General features: G+C 41.5%; 1 protein-coding gene across 3 annotated transcripts in view; it reads right to left on the bottom strand.

Annotated features, from left to right (window-relative positions):
- DYM (dymeclin) overlaps positions 1–20,368 on the bottom strand; it is a 209,911-nt gene extending 189,543 nt beyond the window's left edge. For all 3 annotated transcript variants that reach the window (XM_058823249.1, XM_058823248.1, XM_058823247.1), the window contains exons 1-2: positions 20,260–20,368; positions 8,945–9,122 (exon numbers count right to left, since the gene is read on the bottom strand). In XM_058823249.1, the coding sequence (XP_058679232.1) occupies positions 8,945–9,084 (140 nt within the window). In that variant the 5' untranslated portion in view covers positions 9,085–9,122; positions 20,260–20,368. The remainder of the gene's footprint in view (positions 1–8,944; positions 9,123–20,259) is intronic.
- Between the last annotated feature and the right edge of the window lie 3,737 nt (positions 20,369–24,105).

Genomic DNA, 24,105 nt, shown 5'->3' on the forward strand with positions numbered 1-24,105 from the left:
ATGCAGCAAATTGTTGCTAACTTCATTAATTGCCTCGTGATACGCCACAGAAAAACATTATCTGAAAAGAACAATAAAGCACTAAAGCAAAACCTGACAGCAACCACTGAAACCACATCAGCTGCATCAAACACATACTTCTGACCTATGAGTGCAGGGCAACTGATCTTCAAAAACATCCTTAACAGATGGGAAAAAAAGACAAATCATCAGACACTGTGTTTAATGCCACACTGAGCAATATGAATATTAATAACTAAAGGGCACCCTGTTCCACCATTCTCATCATTACAATTTTTTCCTTCTATCTTGTCTGAATCCACCCTCTTCTAGTTTAAAACGATCACCTCTTGTCATATCATGAACTGCTCATATTATGAACATGTGAACATATTATATCTACTGCTCAGTGTTTTGGAAGAGATGGTAGAGCCTCTATACAGACTGAATATACAGCCTGACCTTCAAGGACTTCTGAAGTTCAAAAAATTAAAGGATGGTCAATAAACTTAGTTCAACACTTGCAATCATAATACAATCCTTTTTAAATTTACATAGTAACCCAGTTTACAGCACTGTTGCATCAACCTGAGGTTATCGGTGGTGCTGTGTGGGAAGCTGCTTAACAAGCTCCAGTGCTGAAAACCCTGTGGAGCCATGCTCTTGGAAGCTGTGGAGTTTGAGCTGTTCCCCAGCACATGAGGACTAGAAGATACTGTAAAAAGAGCAGTCAAAAAAATTATTTCAAAACTCTTCAACAGGAAATTATTCAGGATAGACACATCAAATTAGGTTTTAAGATGCCTGCAAATTTTATTGTATATCAGACTAATTTACTGTGCAGTGAGCTGACAGCTGAGACAGCTCTTCACCTACAGCTGAATATCCTAAGACAGCTTTAAATTACACAGATTGGCTTGTCCTGATATCAATTACCAGCATTCATTCTTCTCTTACAAACTGCTTTGAAACACAAGATTCAGAAAGAACAAACTTACACTTTGATATATACTTTAAAAATATTAGGCTTGGTCTCAAAGGTGGTCTCTTGTTCCAGCACTACAAACATGCAGAGTAATTAAAAACAAATGGTATTGAGCAAGAACCACCAGCACGCCACCAGCAACTACGGACAACACAGTTTTCTAGGTCTATGTGACCTTACGCTTTAAAAAAAAACAAAAACTTCTAAATTTGCCCAGCTGGCTGCTTGTCATCAGGATTTATTCCTTCCCAAGACCTGGCAAGCAGGGAGGGTGAATATTACAATGGACAACAACTCAGTAGAGAGTTTTAGGTACTGAAAAATCATAATGTAACACAACATGACTCCTCCCACTATCCAAAGATCCTGGGGACACAGTCAGAGTGGTAATTGCTCCAGGATTTAAACCCTAAATGCAGACATTCAGCTTTTGAATTATGGTTCATTTTCTCCCTAATTTCTAAGGTTAGGTTTCAAAGTACAGCATTCTTACAGATTTTTTTTTCTTCTCTTTTGAGTTATTAAAACCCACACAGAGTCCTCAAAAAATTCCACAGAGTTGTTTAGTTTCTACAAGTTGCCAGGATCAAAACCAGTGGCAAAGCAAGCAAGGCTTTCAGATCTTCAGCAAAGCTTTTAACACTACAGTAATTCTTTTTCATACTAAAATGAAGTTTAACGCTTAAAAATTAACTACAGCCCACGGCCTCTTATTCATACAACAAGAACACAAAAGTGAATTTTGCCACATTCAAGATGAGGCAACAACTACTGTAAAATTTCAATTCACTCAAACGAAATGGGAATTTCTGCTGTAATTCCCCCCACCTAGTGAGGGGGAATTACAGCAGAAATACCACCCCAACAGACAGACACCACTGAAATGCATCCCCAGGGATGGACTCACAGAGACAGTATCGTGGAGGGGTACAAAAAGTAGCAACTCATTCCTAAGTACCATGGGCCAAACTTAGCAGTGACTTTCTTTCCTTTGATTGGGCAGGAAAGAGAAGTGAGAGACATGGAAAAAAGCAGCCTGGGTATTTTCTTGTGAAGTGAAGAGACAGAAGGTAAATAACATTAAGATTTGGACAGAAGATGCCAGAGCCAAGATTCACAAGTTGGCACAAAAGAAACAGTACAACCAAGTGTGGTACCAATTTTTCTCTACAGTCCCCGTGGAAATAACATCTGGTTAATGAATTAATGTAAAAATGGAAACTCAACACTGAAACATCTGTCCTTTCATTATGCCACAGAGAACACTGTTAATAAGTACTTGAATTGTATTTCAGTCCTAATAAGAGCAAGGACTGATAAAGTGAAGCTTCACTGCACTGATCACATAAAAGTTCCAATTCTCTCTGAATTGAAACTCTCACCTGAATTAGAACTCTCACCTGAGGAATACAGACTGCCCTGTTGTCAAATACATGTCTGGAGCACAAGTCTGATGAGAAGCAGCTGAGGGAGCTGGGCAGGGGCTGAGCCTGGAGCAAAGGAGGCTCAGGGGGGCCCTTGTGGCTCTGCACAGCTCCTGACAGGAGGGGACAGCCGGGGGGAACAGGGACAGGAGCAGAGGGAACGGCCTCAGGCTGGGCCAGAGGAAATTCAGTTTGGATATTGAGGAAAATTCCTTCATGGAAAGGGCTGTCCAGCCCTGGCACAGCTGCCCTGGGCAGTGTTGCCTGGAGTTGCCATCATGGGAGGAATTTAAAAGCCATGTGGATGTAGCATTTGGTGACAAGGGTTAGAACACATAAAAGTAAAGAACGGATTTGTTAAGGATGGAGTGTGAAACATTCCCTGCTCTATGAGAAACGTTTGATATATTCACAATGTGAAACAGATTATCTATTGCTAGTAACAAACAGGCAGTGAGTATGAAAAGTCAACTCTGCCTGCTGCTTGATGGCTCTGCTGAGCATCAGCAGGAGAAACCCAGGCATTCCAGTAACATCCAGGAAGCTCTGCCCTGAACAAGACACCTCTATGGAAACTAGTCACCTGCATAGGGAACAAACTCTGAGGAAGGTAGGGCCCTTGCACAGGGGGCCCAAAAGAGCTGTGGCTGCTCCATCCCTGGAAGCATCCAAGGCCAGGTTGGACAAGGCCTGGAGCAACCTGGGATAGTGGAAGGCGTCCCTGCCCATGGCAGGGGTGTGGAATGGGATGATTTTTAAGATCCCTTCCAACTCAAACTGTTCTGGGCTTCTGTGACCCCAGCTTCAAGCCATGGGCCTTTAACAGCAGGATCACAGTGACCTAGGTGAGTTTGCACAACCTGCACTGAACCACCTCGCTTCCACAGAGCAGTACATATTTACATATTCACCAGTTCCACGGTTTTCCAAGAAATGAACAAAAGGTACCACCTGATGTGGGGACTCAAACAGGCTGTGAACATAGGGGGTAAACAGAATAGATTCAAATCAGAATATTCTTAACTATACAGACTTTACTGGCTCACTTGGATACAAGCAAATTTGTGAGGTGCATGGTTGCTTCCCACACACTTCAGGAAAAAATTCCAGGCTTCACAGGAGTTCCTCCCTCATGCTGTGATCTGATGGCCAGCACTTTCAAAGTACTTAATAAAAGAAAAAAAATATATTTTATTTTATTTGCTTTTCTTTTATGTAGAGGCTAAGCCCACAGACTTCAGCAAAACTAAAATTAATACTAGTGAAATTTGCTTCCTTGACAGCACAGCCATGTTTAAAGAAAATTGGTTTGTCTTTGTTTATTTTAAAGGTATCCAAACAGGAGAGGTTTTACAGTGGCAGTGATTATTTTCTGTAACATATTAACACTATGTCATAAGAATATTTTGCACACCAATTGTCACTAAAAGCTGCTCCAGATGCAGGCAGCATCTGTGTGACCGCAGCTATCACACATCAGTGGTGAAAGTAAAGAGTAATCAAGGATAATCATTATTTCTTTGGGATTTAAACACTTTGTGTTTGCAATCACTCATCACAGTGCAGAGTTTCTTCATCAGGAAATTAGTTTCCTGTAAGAAAACCTCTTTTCAATAGAAATGGGAAAGAATGGCAAATTGAGCAGTCTATTAACCAATAAAATTTCATTGTTTTCAAAGACTGTGGATTTTTATTTCTGGCTTCTCACAACCAAAACGCAGTATCCTGTAGTTAGCAGAATGTTTTTGTAAAAAATATTACTTTCAAACGAAAAGGAAGGGAAAAAAAGAAAAAGAAAAAAAAAAAGCAAAAACAAAACAGTGGCATAATAAATAGGATTATTTTTAAATGGTTCAATTCAGCTGCCTCACTTTAAATTTACTAACAATCAGTCTTCAGCAAAACCATAATTATTAAGACAGTGAAGGTTGTTTCCTGGCAGCAGCCAGCTTTGAAGAATGTGGTTTTATCCGCTTTTCTTTTAACAGCACCACAATAGAAGATGTTTCAAAGTTGCAGTGGCTTCTCTTATAGCATCTCCACACAGCAAGAGAAAGCATTCTGCCTAAAAGCTGAAATTATAAACATATTCACATCATATTACCTGCCCTTAGCATGGTAAGAAAAAGACCCAAACCAAAGCAGACAAGTACCCCTCTAAAAAAGGAGGGGGGAAAAAACAAAACAAGCAGCTTTCCTGACAGTTTTTTTCCTCAATGTAAGGCCTTTTTTATTTGCCATTGAACACAAAACAGAAGAACCAGCCCATTGTCTAAATTCATACCGTGGGAAAGCTGATTTTAATGGCATAGTTGGAGGACAGACATCAAAGAGTATAAGGCAGCATATGATTTATTGCACCATTTAAAAAATGTACCATGTTAAGGAAACATAAAAGCTTCCCATCTCTATGTCTTTCCATTAAAGGCCCATGCACATTATTCTTGAACCACCAACTCATTTATAATTCTGTGGAAGGAACAAAGCAGAACAGTAAATATTAAGCACATGATTTTCAGCAAGTTCTGCTTTAGTTAACTTTAAGTTTTCCATCAGAAAATAATTGTAACTAATACCACCACTAAGGAGGAGGCTGCATTCTTGGTAGCAAATCACAGAAAATCCAGACAAACACAAAGTCTGCCTAGACTGAGAGCTAACACTCCAAAGCAAGCCTCATAGCTCTTAATCCTGACAGTAACTAAAAAAATCATCCAGAGAAGCTGTATTTAATTTTTCCAATAACCAAATGCTACTGGAGTTATAGGGTAGTCACCTAAAATACAGAAGTGGCAGATTTATATAGATTTTAATTCAGGTCCCACAAGTCCATTCTGTGCAACAAATAAGGATCTGTGAAGGAAAAAAAAAAAAACAGGAACATGCAGGAGTGTGAAACTGGAGTACCAAGTACTTCCTAATGGCTGAAACCAGAAATGCCTCAGCAGACACTTCAGCAGTACCTGCTCAGCACGCATGATTTGCTTTATGGAAGATGATATTGCAATAAACCTTTTACAGTGAAAAGTGTGAGACAACCTAAAACTAAACTGCTGGAGCTGTTCCTTGGACTGTCATTTATGTCTGTACCACTTATCTGCTCCCACTCCTAGGCTGTGAGAGGGCCCAGGGGCTTTCTTTATGTGCCAGATAGCCAGGCTGGCTCTGGCTGTCACTATTCACTCATGCCAGGGGAGTCACAGGCAGCCAGCAGGAATTCACCATCAGCTCATTTCTGATTACTGACAGCTGAGAGTCCCTCTTAATATTTGCCTAATTATTAAGAAAATCAACAGTATGAGAGGAAGAACAAACAGCCCAGGAAGGCAGTATATTGGACTCCTCAGAGCAAGCTCTGCTTTGACCACACTCTCCTGTTCAGTTTTGGATGGCAAAGCAGGTTTAAGCAATCCCACCTTATAGCTTAATAGGCTGCTGTGCCCCAAAAAATCAATCCCTCATCATGCCAGAATTGTTTTGTGGTACCAAGCCATGAATCACTGTAGGGAATTATCTTGGCTGAAAAAATAAACACTTCTGCTGTGTTTTCCAGATAGATTAGCTCCTAATTAAACCTAGAGAAGAACAATATAAACACTGGAAGAGATAGTGAAACGGCAAGAGCATCCTGCATCAATGCTGACAGAGATACAGCAACTTTGCAGTAGGCAGCACTGGTATTTGGCAAACTTTCCCATACAGAAACAAACTATTCCATATAGAAAACTACCTTGTTTTCTTCACCAAAAGAAACTACCTTGTGTTCTTGACCAAAAAGTCAACAGGATTGAAAAAAATAAAACCCAGTAAAGAAGGCATGGCTGAGGAAATAAGCAATGCTAAACAATTTCACATGGAATCATAAAAAGAGAGATTAACCCATTCAGACAGGTAGAGGTCAAAAAAAACCAAAACAAAAACAAAAAAAAAGAGAACCACGAAGATGAGACATGGAAAAAAGGAGGAAGAGATCAACCAAACTGAAAGGGGAAAGAGAGAAAAGCAAAACAAGGACAAATTAAGAAATACAAAGTGCCAGGAGACACAAAGCATAAGAAAATTAAGACAGCAGAGCGCCGGAAGTGGTGCTATTTTAAGATCTGGTATCATGTATTCATGTTTCTTGAAGTAACAAGACATTCCTCATCTCTCAAGCCAAGGCACAAAGGCTACTGTTCCACAAAAGATCCAGCTCTGTTTGACACCTGGGATCTACCACACCTGGACTAACTTGGAACAGCTTCTGTAAAGCAAAGCACTAGTCACAAGTTCCTAACTAGAAAAAGCATACATGGAAAAGTGTTAAAAACCCCACAAACTTTCTTACACACTGATTCAGATTTCCCTTGGAATCCTTCTTTGCAGATACTGTTTCCTTGCTATGGTCAATGCTTCTTGACAAAAAGGGGAATTTGTTGGGCATCTGTTGCTGAAAGGAGTAAATCTACCCCAGCCCCATCATTTCCACACCTTGCTTGGATAATCTGGGTTTGGCTGATTGCTTTTCCTACCAACATAAACTTTTCTACCACATTCTAGTGATTTTCTCTGCCTCTTCCCCTATGGTACTGACATGTGTAGAACAGAATTACATCCAAAGCAGCACCCAGAGAAGACAGCCCTCTTTTCCCTGGGAATCGCATCAGTCCCATATTTGCAAAAACTTCAGGAAACAAATCTTTTACTCTGAAGTATTACCAACTGCCTCCAGAAAAAAACCAACATAAAGACCTTAAACTGCTCCAAATAATACTTGCAAACAGTCACTAGTTTTGCAACAAACCAGAAAAAGTGAATTTAAAAAGAAAACTGTAAAATTCTGTCCTGTATGACATGTGAAAACTGGCTCCTTTCCACAAATCACAAACAAGCATCTTGCTGCTGACACTTAAGCCTCATTAAAAAAAAGAGTTAACTTGGTAATTTGGAAGATTTCAATCTCAGAAATTGACAGTGACCTCTATTGTTCCATTCCTGCAGGCAAGGTTATCTGATATAATCAAATACTGAGGGTGCTGTGCAGCCAACATAGCCCGATTTCACTTGCCAATGGTTGTCTCAGGTAGATGCAACTAAATGAGAAATTTCTGTTTCCTTCCAATACTAAGCTGCAGAAAAGATGTCTCTAAAAATACTTCTCTAGCTCCCAGGCAAGAGCACCATCTGGTGTTCAGCTAATTAAAGCTTTCAACCTGCATTTGGATCATTTTATTGGACTTCTTGTCTTTTTAATTATGTTTCTTGCTTGAGGTTTTTTTGTTTGGTGAGGTTTTTGCTTTGTTGATTTGGGGATTTTTTTTTTAGCAAATTTACTCTGCACTGGCTCTGAATTTCATTAAATAGGCACAAAAAAGCTGCAAAACAAGCTAAGAAAAACTCCTTAACTTTCATGGTGAACAAAGAAAAATAGAGCAAAAAGATAAATTGGTGTGGTTTTATATGTAATTATTATTAACCCAAACAACAGAGTATTATATAAGCTTTTAGAATACTGTCAATCTTATTAGTCATGGGTAGGCTGTAAATAAATCCTACCTTCAGGGATCTTAGAGGAAACACAACTGCTTGTTTGCACACTCCCAGTGTTCCGTACTGCCCTTTACCAGCTTTACAGCCCTCCACAACACTGTCCCTTCTTCCAGACCTCTGGCTATTCTCTCCAGGCAGAAGCCAAAATACTTCCTCCTCCTCCTCACTCTTCATAAAAATAGCACGTAGAAAATGCTTCCCAGTTATTTACCTTAACCATTTTCCATTCCAGTTGCCTGAACTTTCACTTACAGAGAAGCACCAGTTTTATGCTGAAAACTGTAAAAATAGTTTAAGCAACACCTGAAGACATTAATATCAGATTGTTCTTGTAAAACTGATAATCTACACACAGGCCAAGGAATTCAGCAATGGAGTTGGGCTAATAGAATTTACAAGAATTTAAATTCTCTACTTCTGGAGATGTGCTATGGATCCTCTAAAAAATACTGATTTTATTTACACCTACACCACTTTCTGGAATGAAAAGGCATTCAAAGCTTGAATTTTAGGTATTTAGAAAATATTTTTATGGAGAATACACACCAAATTTCTTTCTGAGATGCAAAGAAGGTGAAAAAAAGCTACACAGACTAAGCAACTCAAAAGCTAACCTACAATTAAATCATGCAAGAAGTACAATTCACTCTAAATTGAGAGGAAACATCAAATGTTGGAATCTCCGGTAAACCCAAAGGCTATACCAAAGGAAAAGAAAGCTTCCTAAAACAAGGAAAAAAGGCTCCCCCGACACTACAGACCCTATTTCTGATCTTTACCAGGAGAATGAATAGCAATTACAGCTATTACAAAGAAGAAAGAAACCCACAGGAATGGAAGAGGTGGTGGAAAACGCTTCCAAACTTAGAGACAACAGCCTATTTTACGCAGGCATTTATTCCTCTGCTACCTAAAACAGGAATAATTAACATAACCACTCATTTGCTTTCAGACTGGTCACTTCTATAAACATATTATCAAAGCCAGCTCTTCAACACCCTCTTACCTGTTTGTTGGAGTGGTGAAGCTAAAAGACAGAAGCTGATTCCAGAATGGGTCATTCTCAGAGATGGGCTCTGATCCTGACAGTTTCTGTAAGTACTCATTTTCTGGAAGCTCACTGATGCTGCTGCTATTCGCTCCCATCTTCTTTATTTGGCAAAGGTTTTTCTAAATTTTCATTTCTTTGAGGAAAAAAAAAAAAGAAGAAAGAAATATTTTAAGTCTTTTGTACAAATAAGGAATATGTAGACCCTGAGTTAGCCACCAGTAAAGCTTTAGATCACCTCCTTGAAAAATTATTAAGATGTAGGAATCAGGCACATAGGAATATATCAGAAAGATTTCCTTTCAACAAACTTTCTACTATAACATGTGTGGTCAAGAAAGATAGAAGTTTTTGTGCTATTCCTTCAGTCATCATCTCACTTGTATTTTAATAAATAATACTCAGCAAGAACACTGCTTCACAGTTGTATCAGTGCCAAGGCTGCTAGCAGTGGAGAAAACTACAAGAACAGAATTCACAATTTTAATGGGGGTGCCAAGCTGACAACTATTCAGAAATATGTTTTCAAACTGAACATGCACAGATAGAAAATTATTACTTCTGTAAAGATGCAGCTAATTCCTGTGCCACCAACAATTTACAACTTTAAAGTTCCTGCCTTAACAGCTCTTATCATGCTGTTATCAAGTAAGCAAAGGTACTACTGACATGAATCTCCTGACCTCTGTGAAATAACACGGCTCCTTCCAGGCAACTACTTCAACGGGAAAGAGCCATAAAATGAACACATCAAAAACACAATTGCTTTTTGATGGAACACTGCAGAAGCTGGCACTCCAAAACCTCTTTTTATATGTGTTGAACTTGATCTGCGTGAGGAATGAGAAGTTTTAAAATCTTCATGCTGCTTCTCATTTTTATAAAGAATTTAATTAACTAAGAAACCAACACAACGCTATCAACTATGTGCCACGTATAATCCCAAGCACTTCACATCTTTCCAGGGCATCAACTTCAATAAACTTCTACCTTTTGGGACAAAATAACCGTGACTGATTGGTTTATAAGTTTGTATCAGAAAAGGCATCGTCATCAAGATAAAAGTGTTGTGCAACATTAACTGCAACCTAAATACTCATTCCTGAGCTTGCACAAGACATTAATAACAGGCACAGCGGTATCAGAAGATGTAAACTACTACCCAGCAGCAACTTTTCCCTCGGTTTCTACAAAGATACAGATGCAAAGTATCAGATACAAGATATCAGATACAAGGATCACGACCATACTGATACTCTTAAACTCATCAACTTTGCAGAAGCAATTAAGTCCAGAAAACACACTTCTAAGAGCAATCAATATTAATAAAGAACTGTGCAAATACAAAGAAAGCTTACTGGAAAGAAACAAAAAGCTGTAACATTAGCAGCCATCATGGAATTCATATTTGAGATTTAGAGCAGCAGCAAAGTACACAATTATGTCAGAAACAATCAAGTACACAAATATGTCAGAAACAACCAAGTACACAAATATGTCAGAAACAACTAAGGGCCAGCACAGTCACAGAATAGACTATAAATATAAATATAAAATATTAAAGAGATCTTTAAAATGTGAGATCCTAACAAAAAAAAATGGTGATTATTTTCTAAATTTTATTTGTAGGAGATTCTACAGGCAGGAACACCTTGTACTGGACCAGGTTGCTCCAAGCCCCATCCAACCTGAAGTGTTTGCAACATGTTCAACTACTGCAAAAGCCAACAATGATGCTGTTGGCCCTGGACCTATACTTTGAAAACCAAACCCCATCCCTCTAAATGGCTTAAAGGCCCTACATTTAAACCTTTATTTCTTGGAGAAAAAACAAGTCTAGCCTCTGTCTGCTTCAAGTTCCCATTCTCTGCTCATGTTTTCCAGCTTACTTGCTCCAAGACAAACAACCAGTGGTGAAGGGAACCAAGAGGCAGCTGGAGCCCTGCCTTCAAATGCCTCCACCTTCACCTGGAACTCCTGAGCTCTCCATGCCAGAGCACTGACAGCGCCCAAAACCCTCAGTCTGTTCTCTTAAAATGAGTCACTGTATTCTCTATTTTCAAGCTACTCTTGCAGTTTGCTGCAGCTCCCAAAGCCCCCCACATTTAAACCACCTTCCCAGAAATATGACAGCAACTGGAACAGGTTTCAAGCTAATTCTTGAAAAGGAGTCACGCTTGCTTTCCAGATTTCCTACAGCATGCCAGCACATTCAATACCATTAAGACAAAATCCAAAACAAAGAGGGCTTTAACAGCAGGTCTTAGCAAAATTTTATTGTCTGTTTTCAGAGTCAGTGTCAAATCACAGTGCCCAAGAACAAGCCCAGTTCCACAGCCACGCTCCCAAGCAAACACGACAAGCTGCGGAGCTCTTGAGAGCTCTCCAGCCCTAATGCCCAGCTGGCTCCCTCCAAATCGCAGAGAACATTTTTCATTCCACAATCTTCCCCAAAGCGACAGTAAAATAAGGCACTGGCTGATTATTTTCTCCTCTAAATGAAATAAATATCAAGCCATCCAAATATCAAAATAATCCTGCTTGCTTGAGCTTTAAATACCTGACAGTAGTTTGTAGATAAGGAGACTCGGCGAGCTTTGACTTCCACTCATTCAAGAGCCCAGCAAATCTTGGAGCGATCAAACAAACATTCAGATTTTTTCGTCCTGTTATGGCCCAGGTGGTTTCTTTCCTCTCCTAAGTACACTACACTCACTATACCCCTCTGAAATAAAAACCTCAGCAAGTTCTACGGATCCTTCCTGTAGATGACTACACCTACAGACACACAAAGCTAACTCCTTCCATCAGGAACTTGTGTTATCCCAAAGCTTGATAAAATGCTCTGCAATGACTTCATGACACAGCCTGAGCACCTTCAGCTCCTACAATCTGAACCACGGGGCCTGCTTTACACAAGCAAGACATTTCTGAGGAACTCCAGCCATCAAATGACCCAGGAAACAAGTCTCTCCTTCAGAGTTCATTAATATCCTACTGGAAAAATGACTACAAACAATTTAAAATAGAAAAAAAATCAACATTTAATTTCCAGGTATTTTAACAACAGTAACAGATTAACCCCAATGCTTTAATTTAGCAGATTACATGCAAGTCATGAACTCAAACACATTTGCAATTCGACTGCTACTAAATAATATTTAATTAAATGGCAGTCAAATCAAGTATTTCTCTTAGAAATAGCTGCCTTGTGCTGAAAAGATCACTCAAATAAAACATGTAACCACTTAAATGTCCACACTGCTTTTGATTAAGAAGCATTGCCTCTGGGCCTGCATGCTGGTTAAGACAGTAGAGGTTCAAGTTATTGGATAATATAAAAGGTTCATCAGTACTTGGAACAGATTTACAACAGATTTACAGTATGCTTTAAGCAGTATTTAAAACATTTACTTATTTATTTACAATTTTTCCTTCAATTTCATAACAGCCCCCACTGCACAGAAGGCTGCACCAGGGGATCCCAAATAAACTGCAAAAAACAAGGTTAAACAACTTCTGCTTCCTCACATTGCTGAAGTGGGACAGCCCCAGTAAACACCAAACCACAGGAAATTCACACAAGGAAAGTCAGTCCTCACTCTAGCAGTAAATTACCAATGAAATCTGATTTACTTTTCCTTGAAATATGTTAAATAAATAAATGCACAGTTCATTAAAATAAGATTTTACAAAAAGTCGATTTACTTATCTGCCCCCCCACCTCCCCCCAACAAAAAAAACCCAAAAACCGGACACAACTTGTTATCACCTCATTTAGCTTAATTCAGTATTATTACACCCCCAAAGAAACACAGCCTGGTCTGCTAGTGTCATTCTCTATTAAATTCAGCATCTGTTTAGCCCCAGAACTTGGCTCCGTGATGCAGAGGCTTTAGAGCAACACAAGGGAGTTTGTTTTGCACATCAGGACTCATTCCAATCTCAAATTGCTAGGGGTAGGTATAAATCCCACGTTTACTGTTTGTTCTAGAAGATTTTAGTATTAATTATTAACAAGGCTTACAAGAATATAATTTTTCATCCGAAAGAAAGTTAAAAGCAATTCAGCAATACACATGGCTCACACAGAGCCATGTGTGAGCTCCTAAGTGTAACTCAAGGTACAGATATATACTGTTGAACTTGGGAAAAAATTTGTCATCCTCTACACATCTTCTATTTAAACAAGTTTAGACAAGAAATTAGAGTTCCTTTCAGGATTGTATCTCCTACTGGTATCACAACTTAATTGCTAATGCCGGAATTTTATCTGTCCAGTACAGTCAGCTGCCCCCTTCTAAAATTACACTTGTCATGGTCATCTGGCTTAGTCTGCAGATATTTTGAATAATATAAATTACATATATCTGTGGGATTTTCTTTTAATTATTGCTTTAAAGTGTAAGAATTTGAGATGGTCATGCACATGATTTTACAATGTCATCTGAGATCTGGCCACTGGATTGAGTCCTTAACACAATTACATGACAATACTGAAAACATCCTAAAACCTAACAAAAATTTAGTTTCTATACATAGGCGGGCCTCTGGTTACCTTTATAGTTTGCAGCTTTACGAACTATGGACACTGTTTTCTTTCCAAGCAAAGGAGCCACAATCACTGTAAAGATGAGAATATGAGGTGTAATGCTGCTCATTCAGCATTACCAAAGCACTGCACTGAGGTTTTTGGCTGATTCCTATTTCTATCCAAGAACTGCAGGTTTCAGACCATCTCTCACCCATGAGACATTAAAGTATCCCACAAAATCCTAAGATAAATCTTGCCACAGAGGTGTGAGACTACTGCAATATGTTTACACATAATTCTCCATACAACAGAAAACAGAGAAGTTAATTTAACAGTATGTATTGTTCAGCTCCAATATTTGAATTTTACTGTCCACACAATATATTCAAATTCTGACTACTCCTCGTGTTACAGCAATATTTCATAGACAAATAGAATGGTTTGTTTTGGAAGGGACCTTTATAGGCCATCCCATTCCACCCCTCCCATGGGCAGGGACACCTTCCACTGTCCCAGGCTGCTCCAAGCATCATCCAACCTGGCCTGGAACACTTCCACTGATGGGGCAGCCTCAATTTCTCTGAGCAACTTTGCAGCTTTCCAGACATTTTAAGTGTTTATTACCTGCATTGCTTGGGGAACTCTTTTGGGGAAGTTTTGGTGCTGTTAAAAAGGCTGAAAAAATCCCCCAAAATTGAGATTCTGTCTAAGACAAAAAGCAGTTATGCAAATACTTCATTCATACTCAGAGATCACTCACTAATTTTCACATAAAGAGGTCCCAAACTGTAAGAACTTTTATTTTACCAATTAAATTGGTAAGATTTTGCTAAGCAAAACTAATGATGCAGAAATACCTGGCAGTAACAATTCATGCCAATAAAAGAGATCTTCAGGAAAAAAAAAAACTTTACAATCCTCAGACTTTAGGAATTCTTGCCATTTTAGATAAGAAAAGAGCGTTGAAATAGTCTTTGTTTTTAAAGCACGGTAACGAGTCAGAATATTCCAGCTACAATTTAATGCTTAGCAATCTTCAAACAGTATCAAACCACTATTAAAAATCCACCTTCTCTGATACACCAATTAGCCACAACCACACAGCCTGGTAGATTTCAGAATGGAATAAACACATCCTTCAAGACCAATTAGAAAAGCTTCCTACTGTTTTTAAGTTAATGAGTTACACAGTAAAGACTGTTTCTGCTCACTTTACACTGATTTGTAATTTTCCTCCCCTTTTCTACTGCCTTTTTGGCAACTCTCCTTTCACTCCTTCCTTCAGCTCCCTTTACCCACCCCTTTTACTTTTACATGCTGAAACTGTTCAGATACATACCAAATCCCCTCTCCCCCAGAAAAAAACCACCAAAACCACAAAAACCACAGTTTTATGAGAAGTAGCAGACAGGCAAGCTGCTTTTGTGACAAACACAAATTAAGTGCTCTTTCAGAGAACCTGGCTGACCATGACAGGGTCTATCTTTGCAGCTTGGAGACCAATACCATCTCTCATAGCTTTCTAGATAATCCTCTGTTTCTCCACTACCCACTATTTTTCAGACACTGCCAAGTTTGATGGCTACTGTCAGGGATAAAACCCTCTAACCTATTTCTATTTTTGCAGTAGCCCAGCACACTAACTATTCACCAGGTACCAAAACATCTTCCTGTAAAGCTCAGCACAACAGGACAGAAGTATTTTTGGACGGCAGTGAGAAATGCAACAAAATTATGAAGCGGTCCCCACAATGCCTAAGAAAAATAAAATAAAATAAAATAAAATAAAATAAAATAAAATAAAATAAAATAAAATAAAATAAAATAAAATAAAATAAAATAAAATAAAATAAAATAAAATAAAATAAAATAAAATAAAATAAAATAAAATAAAACATCTTAAGGTCTTTAGGCAGCTCTCAACATAAATCATCTGACTTGCTCACTGTTTACTCAGCTGGACGAACAAACACAGCATCTCTCTCGGTTCTCCTGCTCTGCTCTAGTGCCTTTCCCTTCCACAATAAGGACCTGAATAAGCAGCAGTGCAGTGGCATCAGAATGGTCCTTCTGGGTTCCACTGAAGCCTGAAGAGACTTGCACACAGCAGAAGTGATCAATCTCAACAGATTTACTGCAGGCAAAGAAGGCCCTCACAAGGAAGGCAAGCAGATGAAAAAACGAGTGATGACGCTGTGTTTTCTGCTCCAGTTCCTTTTCCACAACATTTTCGTGGGAGTCAGTCATCAATAAAAGCCTAATTCTGAAGAGCACAATCTGCTTCCTTCATGTCCCACCTACGGTACAGTTGTTCTGCTCACAACTGAAGAAGGGATTTTTCAAAACCTTCATGGTGAGGCAGAGTATTTCAAGCAGCAGAATTCCGATGTGAGTGAGCCCGGATGTTGTGGTGCTTCCCCAAACTGCTCAACAAGGGATGCTATTGTGTTTGACAGCTCACCCTACACAGTTTGTCACTTTTTAATAAATGCTCTGAAAGGAGATGACAGGAAAATGAAAATCTAAATTCTATAAATGAGACTGAGATGTACTGATCGTGTTTCTCTGTGCCATCTCAGAAAACTAACACGTTTTCATACACTCCATAATCTCTAAACTCCAGGTTACTGGTGATCCACTCTGCTAATTTCTGATCACCAAATCTAATAATTTTAATAAGCAGATGCCCACTTACTAATCTCAAAATACCTTACTTCAAGTGAACAACTAGTCACCTTCACAGGTCACCTTCAAAGCTGTGTTCTGAACTGGAACTACTGACTCACAGGAGGACAAAAAAAAAGGAGGACAACCTTCAGTTGTAAGAGATCAAAAATAATTTACACAAAAATGCCACTCCAACATTTCACCTCACAACAGAAACTTCTGATACAGAGTGCTCTAAAAAATATTAAAAAGTTACGTGATAGCCTCGAACACTAATAAGCAAATACAAGCTTGTGGCAAACTAGAGCCCAAAATTATCATATTTCCACTCAACAGGTATTGGCCTTTCCATTAGCACATCTCCCTTAGTGACACAGCCAATCTAAATGAAGCTTTTTGTCCTCTATTCCCTCAGTCACCATTCCCTGGCAGGGCAGGGCAGGGCAGCAGGTACCTGTCAAACCTCTTGAGGAAGCTTTTGCTGAATCTTGCATGTGAAATGCCTTTCTCTCAAGGTATTTCACAAGTTCAGAGAGCTCCTGTTTAATTTTTACAGGTAAATAAGCATTTAAGCATTTAAGGACTTTGTCCAAGTTACAAAAAAGCAATTTATGCAACAAAACATATCTCTAGTCTATTAATACAAAATCCCACAAGATCAATTAAGGAGTCCTCAATTTTGTTCATTTTTAGTGCAGGCAATTACACACCCATGCTAAAACATTATACTTGTGGCCAAATCTCTCTGAACTTTCAAAAGCCTATCTATAAAATTTATCATGAGTTAACAAAATTTAAAGCTACAAAAACTATAAAGATCACTTTTCTGTTGAAATTCCTACGTAACAACTTAAGAAATAAATCTGAGAGCAGAATGACAGCATCAGTTTTACAAAAACATCCTGTCACAGAGGGCAGGAGAGGTAGTGTGCAGGCAATTATGAAAAAATTTAATCATAAAGAAAAGTACCTCTATCCTTACTCTTACAATCCAACACCCTAAGAAAAGGTCAGCACTCAAATACAGCTAGTGTTTTTTGGAGTACGTGCAGAAATAAATTCTTTAATCCAATTAGTAAACACTGTCAGAAGGGAAGAAGGCTGGGTCAGGCACACCTTGTAATTTCTGTGTAAAACACCTGTCACAAAACTATTACAGGTAAATAACACATTTTTCAAAAGTTTCAAGAAGTGAAAATTCAAATACTATCTCCACTCTCTGCAGTGGGCAGGTATTTCTGTAAAGGTTTTGTTTGCTCTCACCAGTGAGATTCCTGCTGCGAGCCAGGACAGGTGTGCTGGAACTATAAAATGAGAACAACAAACTGAACTTTAAACAAGTATACCAAAGGGATATGGAGCTTAAAAATAAAGACAAATCAAGAAGGAGCACAACCCATACTGAGACCTGCCTTCACAGATTAGGAACAGACAGCACATCAGAACCAACTTTGCTGGTTTGACATTCTCTACTTCCAGAGGCCAAAAAGAGACTTTTATTACCACAAATACAGCAATGGTTTTCAAAAACAGTTTTACACCAACTGATAATCTATGATGGATTATAGTGTTGGAAATTTGGTTCAATATGAGAAGGCTTTGATGACTTTGTCCCTTTCCTCTATTTATTTAAAAAAAACACTCAGCACCTCAAAAATCAATTTATAGTAATTCATTGTTTCTAACTGAAATGGAAGGTGGGTTGGATATGACACAAGTCAGGCTAAACATAGCCTGATTTAATAAATCAAGTGGCTTCAGTATGGAGGGGATGCTAAGATTACTGCTACACACAAGTATTTCCTCCCTATATCACTATTGGATGTAAGTAACACCTGCCTAAAAGCCACAGTAATGTTTCAAAAAGATAATTCAAGCTTCAAACAGATGCTCAGATGTTCATTAAAAGGCCTGCATTTGTTTCAATACTGGTATATTCTGGTATATGTAAAAGTTTATACAACTATTTTGGTATCTGTGCTCTTCCACAGTTTGGGCACTAACCCTATTTTTGCAACAGGATTATTTGGCTCTGCTTTTGAAGTTTCTCACAGCTGAAGACCTAACTACAACATAAAAAAGCCTGTTAAGCAGAAAGACAAATCTGCTCTGTATGGGTAATAATTTTATACTATATTACAATCATAATTTATATTAAAAATATTATATTAATATGTTATATAAAATATATCACCTATCTTCAGGATCCACTGCAAATTCAGTTACACTTGTCAGGGTGTGGGATTACTTCAAGGTGATACAGACTTTCCACTCCATAGAATACACTTTGAAAAATACAGTTAAAATCATTAATCATCTACTGTGGCATCAGTTCAGCAGCCACCAAACAGGATTTCTTGCTTTTAGTGACTTTTGTCAGTCATCAGCATGTTAAAAACATCTTAAGATCTTAAAAATACAGCATGTCAGAAAATGCCAGAGGGCAGGCACAGATTTTGGCACATTGGGAATTAGGAATTGCTGGCTGTGAGGGTGGGCAGGCCCTGGCCCAGGGTGCCCAGAGCAGCTGTGGCTGCCCCTGGATCCCTGGCAGTGCCCCAGGCCAGGCTGGATGGGGCTGGGAGCAGCCTGGGACAGTGGGAGGTGTCCCTGCCCATGGCAGGGGCTGGAACAGGATGATCTTTAATGTCCATTCCCACCCAAACCAGTCTGGGATTCTATGATCTCCAAATCTTCCTCTTAATCTGATAAAATCACTGGAAGGAAGCACCTGATCCATCTGAGTCCAGCAGTAATTTGCTACAAGTACTTTTTTTACTGATTTAGCAGGAGGGATTAGAAGCCCTGCTGGCAAAACATCAGCAGGGGACTGTCAGAGGAGGAGCTGAGGGATGCTCCAGCCAGGTGACAGTGCTGAGCTGGGTCCAGCATTCCCCGGGCTGTCCACCGGCCTCTGCTGATGCAGCAGCAGTGGAAAGAGAAAACAGCCCATGGAAACGACAGCAGGAGGCCTCCCAACTCCTGGCACTCTAAGGAGAAACGACAACTTTCTAGCCGGCCCAGCTGGAGCACCCAGAACGTTTTTCAGTTGGGAATTGACACAATGTGGGATTACACAACCCTGTGTTGGGACACGGGACCCAACCACCCGGGAGCCTCCTTCCACTCCCCTGCACTCCAAAAGTGATCCGTGATGGAAATATCAACAGCTTCCTTATTTCTGCAAACACCTACAATGATTAAAACTGCAGCCCAGCACGCTATCCCTCAGCACAGGCAAGGGAAAAAATTAGATTATGCCCCACGAACTCTCTACGCCCAGCACAGATTAAAAAGAATAAATAAACAAACAGTGCTTGGCATGAAGGCATATGAGGTAATGCAAAGCCCGGCAGCTCAGATGAGATACCAATTTCAATTTTAAACCTCACTTTTGATAAATATTATCATTCATAAGTATAAAAACAGTGTGGTAGGAGTGAGGAGGCAGAGCGAGCCCCAGGAGTTCTGAGATGCTGCAGTAGAAAAGCCTCCGTCGAGAACAGGATGGAAAATAAGTCAATTTATCATCTAGCCATGAACAATAAATATCATTAAGAGCACATAAGAAAAAACGGGTATAAATCTCTGGCTTTCCAGTCCTGGGCGCATTTAAAGGGACACAGGGACATCCCAGGGACCCTGAGGGATCACAGGATCCCTGTGAGGGAACACTCACGGTCTGGGTAAAGGGACACAGGCACATTCTGGGAACCCTGGCAGGGATCCCTGGATTCATAAGGGACACAAGGACATCCAGGGGACCCAGCGCGGGATCCGTTCCTGGATCCCGAAGGGACACAGGTACAACCCAGGAACCCTGCGAGGGATCCCGGGAGATGCCCCAGCCCGGGCGGGGACACGGCGGGTGCCGGGGCCACGGCAACTCTCCTCACCGCCGGTGTCGAATTACGCAAGGCATCCCTCCGTCTATCGCGACACAGGCCCGCGCCACGAGGGGACGGTGACGTCGGGGCAAGCGGGGGATCTCGGGGGCCCCCGTCGGAGTCGGCGGCGGCCGCGTCCACCCGTCGCCCTTGCCCCTCGAAGGCACCGCCGAGGCCGCGCTTACCGTCCGTGCCCTGGGCCCGAGGTGGGTGGCGCGGTCGGTACCGGGGTGCCTCGGCCCGCGCCGCTCCCGGGTCCCCTCACGGCCCCTCACGATCCCCGCCCGCCTCCACGTCGCCGGCCCTGCCCCGCTGCGCGTGCGCGAGGCCTGCGCGGGGCGGTGCGCAAGGCACCACGGGAGTTGTAGTTCGTGACGGGCGGGGCGGCCATGACACCTCCCGTGTCAGCCCTGGGCTGATCCCCAGCGTGGGCAGCATGGCAGGGGGGATCCTGCCCCTGTGCCCCTGGGCTCAGGTGAGAGCCCACCTGCAGAGCTGCCCCAGCCCTGGCTCCAACAGCACAAGGAGCTGGAGCTGCTGCAGCCAGTGCAGAGGAGGCCACGGAGCTGCTGCCAGGGCTGGAGCCCCTCTGCTCTGGAGCCAGCCTGGCCCAGCTGGGGCTGTTCAGCTGCACCAGAGAAGCTCCAGGGACACCTCAGAGCCCCTGCCAGGGCCTCCAGGGGCTCCAGGAGAGCTGCACAGCCCCTGGGGACAAGGCAGGCAGGGACAGCACCCAGGCAATGGCTCCCACTGCCAGAGGGCAGGCACAGATTTTGGCACATTGGGAATTAGGAATTGCTGGCTGGGAGGGTGGGCAGGCCCTGGCCCAGGGTGCCCAGAGCAGCTGTGGCTGCCCCTGGATCCCTGGCAGTGCCCCAGGCCAGGCTGGATGGGGCTGGGAGCAGCCTGGGACAGTGGAAGGTGTCCCTGCCCATGGGATGAGCTTTGAGGTCCCTTCCATCCCAAACCATTCTATGATTCATTCTGATTCTCTCCTCTGCATCCCACATTTTCAGTGGGACTTGAGGTAAGCCCAGCGAATGGGACCAGCAGTGAATGTCTGAGGGTGGGATGATTTACCAGGCCCCATCCTGCCCTCGTGCTGCTTAAACTCATTGTTTCTCCAAGGGTAGCCTCCAAAGTGGGGCTTGTGCCATCAGCAGCAGGTTCCAAGGTTAAAAGGGCTCGTTAAAAGGGAAACTCTTCCCAGTCTTGTCCTGAGTTTATTCCCACATTCCACTTGGTCCGTGACAGCAAATACCCAGCCGGGCTGTTCCCCATCCCTGTCCCTGGGCAGTGCATGCCAGCAGCAGGTCTGCAAACAGCAGCAGGTCTGCAAACAGCACCGTGGGTGTAGCCCTGAGCAAACACTGCCACATTGCAGCTCTGGGGCTCGGCCCTGCTCACACAGCGCTGGGTGGCAATGGCTGCGCCCACAGAGCCGCGGCCTGGCCAGCAGCGCGGCTGTGCAACGCTGTGTGACAAAATGCAAAGGTTTTGTACAGCAACCCCCGTGCCAAAAACAAGCATTGGGGGTTATAAACACATCTATTCACAATGTGGCAATTTGTGTTTCACTGTCATCCCAAGGACAGGTTGGGCAGGGCTTGGAGTGGCCAGGGATAGTGGAAGGTGTCCTGAGGGTGTGACAGGAAGAGATTTAAGGCCACATCCAACCCAAACCATTCAGTGATTCTAAAACAACAGTGAAATAAAAATACAGGACTATTACCTAAAAGCATTTCTAATACAAAATAATAATGGCAAACATGGCCTTCTAGAGCTTTTCAATTAAATTACTGCAACCAGGTTCACAGAAAACAGGAATAATGGCAGCCTGTTCCAACCAAAATATGATTTGGTTCAGCAAGCATTGCTCTAACTGCACAAAGATAATCCCTTCTTTCAAGTCTCAGGCAGTTTAATGAAACAGTCATTTCTCACTGAAGGAGATTTTAGTTAACCTAAGTGTAAATTAAATTTCTCTTCATTTCCTTCACCTGCAGCCTCTGCAGACACTGTTCTTTCAGCAATAATGTTCTCCATTGTACAGAAATCATGAAGGAATGACCCAGAGGACTGAACCTCTGCAGCATGTCTAACAGCTCCCGGAATTCAGCTGGGACATGATTGCTCCATCTGGGCAATAACAGCATAATGTGCTACTGTCATTAGATCAGAATTTATTTTCAGTTTAGACATTCTCAGCAGCTGATCATGTGCAGTTTAACATGCCAGAATTTCCTTTCCTGTCAGGATCAGGCCATCAAAATAATAAGCAACATAAAATTAATTCATTTTATTTAAGAATTTTTGGCATATATTTGCATTTTTAAAATGTGTTTTTCAACTAACTTCTTGGCATCCAGCAATTTGTGCAAACCAACACACAGAAGGTACCGTTAAGACCTTCTCATTAAGAAAAAAATACTTGAAATTAGTTGATTTGAATAATATTTTTTCAAATACTGAGTTATTGATCTTTCCTCAGTAGTATTTAAATAAAGCCAGAGAGGTTTAATGCTGAAGAACTTAGGACTAGATTTGCAGTTCTTTGGTCCCATAAAGATGCCAACTTTGTTATTTTTTAAAAGTCTTCAGTGTAAATGGAGCTGCTACTTGGTCTAGGGAACTCTGCTAGATGTCCACGTGCCACCATCAGGTGCCTAAACCTTTTGTAAATCTTGTTTTTAGCGAGTAACAAGCACGTGGGAATTTTCTCAGTTAAATTCAACTCACTTGATCAATATTATTCTGTCACGTGAGGATTTCCTTAATTTCTGCCTGCTTGTTTTCCTTAAAGAAGGCTTTGTGCACTCCTTTGCGTCCCTGCAGATGATCTCATGCACTCCAGCACAGACCTGGGCCTTTGCTTTCACTCGGTTTTCATTTAACTATTCAGAACACAACAGGATTATTGACCTATTCTTGCAAAAGAATAGGGGCAGAAGAGTTATAACACAAATCTCCCGACAGGAATTCCAGTGAAGTGCCTCGCACAGAAGGTTTTGTGATGTAGATTACTCCCTTTAGGGTTTAACTGCAGCTCATAAAAGCAGTGGAACACCATTCCAGAGACGATAAACGTGTAATCTTACTTGCATTATCTGCCTGTTTTCGTTTTTGCAGTTTTTTTCAGAAGGCCTGGTGTTTAAATATGGTGCTGGAAGCCTGGTGATGCAGCCTAATTTACTATACACTTTATTTTCTCTTTTATTGTTCAATGCATTTTCTTCTGTAATAATATCCTAAATAACTAAAAAGAAAACAATTATGCAGACTTCATAAATTGACTGAATACATTTACAAATTAAAGGAGCCCCAGTAAAGCTCTTGCTCTACTTTTAGTTGTGTTCCCAGCTGTTTAGAGGTGGATATACTCTAAAACTATGGCCTATTTATGAGGCGCCCAGCATATTAAAACAGAATGGAAAAGATAATCTCTTCAGCAATGCTCAGGACGTCAGAACACGAATTCTTGTTTAGCAGAAGAGCTGCAGATTGGACCGGGCGTGACTGAGGCACCTGCAGTGCTGGGGACAGCTCTGGGCCCTCAGCACAAGAGAGACACCGAGGGGCTGGAGCGTGTCCAGGGCAGGGAACGGAGCTGGGAAGGGGCTGGAGCCCCAGGAGAGGCTGAGGGAGCTGGGCAGGGGCTGAGCCTGGAGCAAAGGAGGCTCAGGGGGCCCTTGTGGCTCTGCACAGCTCCTGACAGGAGGGGACAGCCGGGGGGAACAGGGACAGGAGCAGAGGGAACGGCCTCAGGCTGGGCATGGGCAGGCTCAGGGGGGATGGCAGGAATAATTTCTCCATGGAAAGGGAGGTCAGGAATTAGAAGGGGCTGCCCAGGGAAGTGTTGGAGTTCCCATCCTGGAGGTGTCCATGTGTAACACTCAGTGCTCTGACAAGGTGGGGATTGGTCACAGGTTGGACTCACTGGTCGTTTCCAACCTAAATGATCCTGGGATTCAGTGATCTTGGAGGAAGCTGCAATACACTGATCCAATGGGGGGTTATGCTCCAAAGATGAG

This window comes from Ammospiza caudacuta, chromosome Z (genome assembly GCF_027887145.1).
Source record: "Ammospiza caudacuta isolate bAmmCau1 chromosome Z, bAmmCau1.pri, whole genome shotgun sequence".
In the NCBI taxonomy this organism is placed as follows: domain Eukaryota; kingdom Metazoa; phylum Chordata; class Aves; order Passeriformes; family Passerellidae; genus Ammospiza; species Ammospiza caudacuta.